Source organism: Cicer arietinum, chromosome 6 (genome assembly GCF_000331145.2).
Source record: "Cicer arietinum cultivar CDC Frontier isolate Library 1 chromosome 6, Cicar.CDCFrontier_v2.0, whole genome shotgun sequence".
In the NCBI taxonomy this organism is placed as follows: domain Eukaryota; kingdom Viridiplantae; phylum Streptophyta; class Magnoliopsida; order Fabales; family Fabaceae; genus Cicer; species Cicer arietinum.
The window spans coordinates 69,753,453-69,755,449 of record NC_021165.2 but is presented as its reverse complement, the minus strand read 5'-3'; the positions used below and the strand labels follow the sequence as shown (position 1 = coordinate 69,755,449).

Sequence of the window (1,997 nt, the reverse complement as noted above, 5' to 3'; positions counted from 1 at the left end):
CAGGAAGATTATCAGTAGGAAGAATAGGAGCAGTATTTGCATCAGAAGGCAACCTCAACCCACGCAATCCCAAAACGCTATTCCGAAACTCACGCGGAGTCAGATCAGAGAACCGAGTAACACCATGAACAGCCGAAGGGTCCATTAACTGGTGCCTCTTAGCACGGCGCATGTTAGCCTTAAAGACATTGAATCTGTAATCGTGCTCATCCTTGGTAGAATAGACCTTCCCGAACCTATGCTTGAATTCAATAAAGTGATGCTCTGCTCCCAACCTAACTCCTCCGTCGTCGACCACCTGACGGATTAACGGATCTTCTTCGACGGTCTCCGATGAGAACACCGTGACGGAGAAGAGGATGAAAATAAGGAAGAGAAATAAAGTCCGATGATCCATGACAAGAGGAGTATGAATGAAGCAAAGAGTTAGAAAGTGGTAAGTCTATAAATAAATAAAGGTTACGGTTACGCTAAGCAAGGAATTTCACTGTTTTCTTAACAAAATTGAATTGAGTACCCGCCCGCGATTACTTAGGAGAAAGGTTAGGTTTTATGACACGTGGATTTGCCTTTTCATTCATATTTGAATGACGGTTAGAAGAATAAACTGGTAGTTAGGAATTTCATTATTTTGGATGATGGGAAGAAAAGCCCAATAATCTCTTGATTATGGTGTAAAATTTTACTATAAAAAAATTATTAGTTTAATGTGTCACTTTACATTTATAAGTTAATAACTACTTTTCACAAAATAATTATCTGTGAGACGGTTAAAAGAGAATAAAATAAGAAACATATTGATGAGTAAATAAACTATCACGTTGCACTGATACACATCTTGATATCTTTGAGATATCGAGATAAATAAAACAAAATTAATATCTCTTAAATTTATAAGTGACAAATCACGTGCCGAAAAAATTTGAAAGTATCCAAAATTGATATGCAACATATGTGAATTTGAAAGGGTCAAAAACTAATATGCAACATATGTTGAAGTTACTTGAAGTTAAGAAGTACGCTTGTTGGAGTATGACCCATGAAGACTCAAACGTTGTGAGGAACATGTTTTGAACACACCCAAACTCCATAACATTGTTGAACATTTTCCTTTTTGTAGTATTGATCATAGATAACACCTACAAGTATAGGTTATCATTGTTTGAAATTATTGGTGTAACTTCAACTGAATTGACATTCAACGTTGCATTTGCTTACATGGATTATGAGCGTCAAGAAAATTTTTGCTAAGCATTAGAGAAGTTAAATGAATTGTTTGTTTCAAATACCTCATTTTCTTAGGTGATTGTGACTGACAAAAAACTTGCTTTATTAAATAAACTATATATGTTATCCATATTATATTATATAATAAAATAAATTATTTACCAACTTGTTCATTCCACACTCTAGCTGCAATGTGATGTTCATAGTCGTTAAAGACAGAAAGATCAAATGGTCATCTAAGAAACAAAAGTTGGTCGGACACAAGATCTGGTTGTTGCTCTTCTTGATTCATGTGATTCTACTGTTCCTCCTGCTGTGTGGGATCCTCAAACCTCAAACGCAAGATCATGCTGCTCTTATTGTATGTAATCCTAAAAAATGCAGGATCCTGATTCAATACCTCCTCAAACTCAAGCTGAACATAGTTCTCTTGATGCCCGTCCCTCTCGTTGCATCTATGTGTTCCTCCTTCGCTATTTAACAACGACTAATCTTCTATTAGATTGTGTAGGAGGTCGAACTCGATAATGTTCTACAAAATTTTTCTACTTTTATGCTCCTCATAAAAAAAATTGAATGAAAAGTGAAAAAAAAAAATTGACCTGAAAAAAAAAAAATTGACCTGAAAAAAAAAAATTGACTTGAAAAAATTCATTTTTCATACTCAATTATCCGAATCTGTTATTATTTTCACTATTCCCATAAAGATATTTTGAAAAATGAAGGGACAAAAATTATGAATGAGGGTATATGCATCATCGAGGAGTACA

At 34.5% G+C, this 1,997-nt stretch overlaps 1 protein-coding gene across 1 annotated transcript in view; it reads right to left on the bottom strand.

Moving 5' to 3' along the window:
- The window catches only part of LOC101490203 (probable cysteine protease RD19B), a 2,740-nt gene extending 2,215 nt beyond the window's left edge, over nucleotides 1-525 (bottom strand). Inside the window, exon 1 of the mRNA XM_004507427.4 lies at nucleotides 1-525. Within this exon, the coding sequence (XP_004507484.1) occupies nucleotides 1-397 (397 nt within the window). The 5' untranslated portion in view covers nucleotides 398-525.
- Nucleotides 526-1,997: the final 1,472 nt, after the last annotated feature.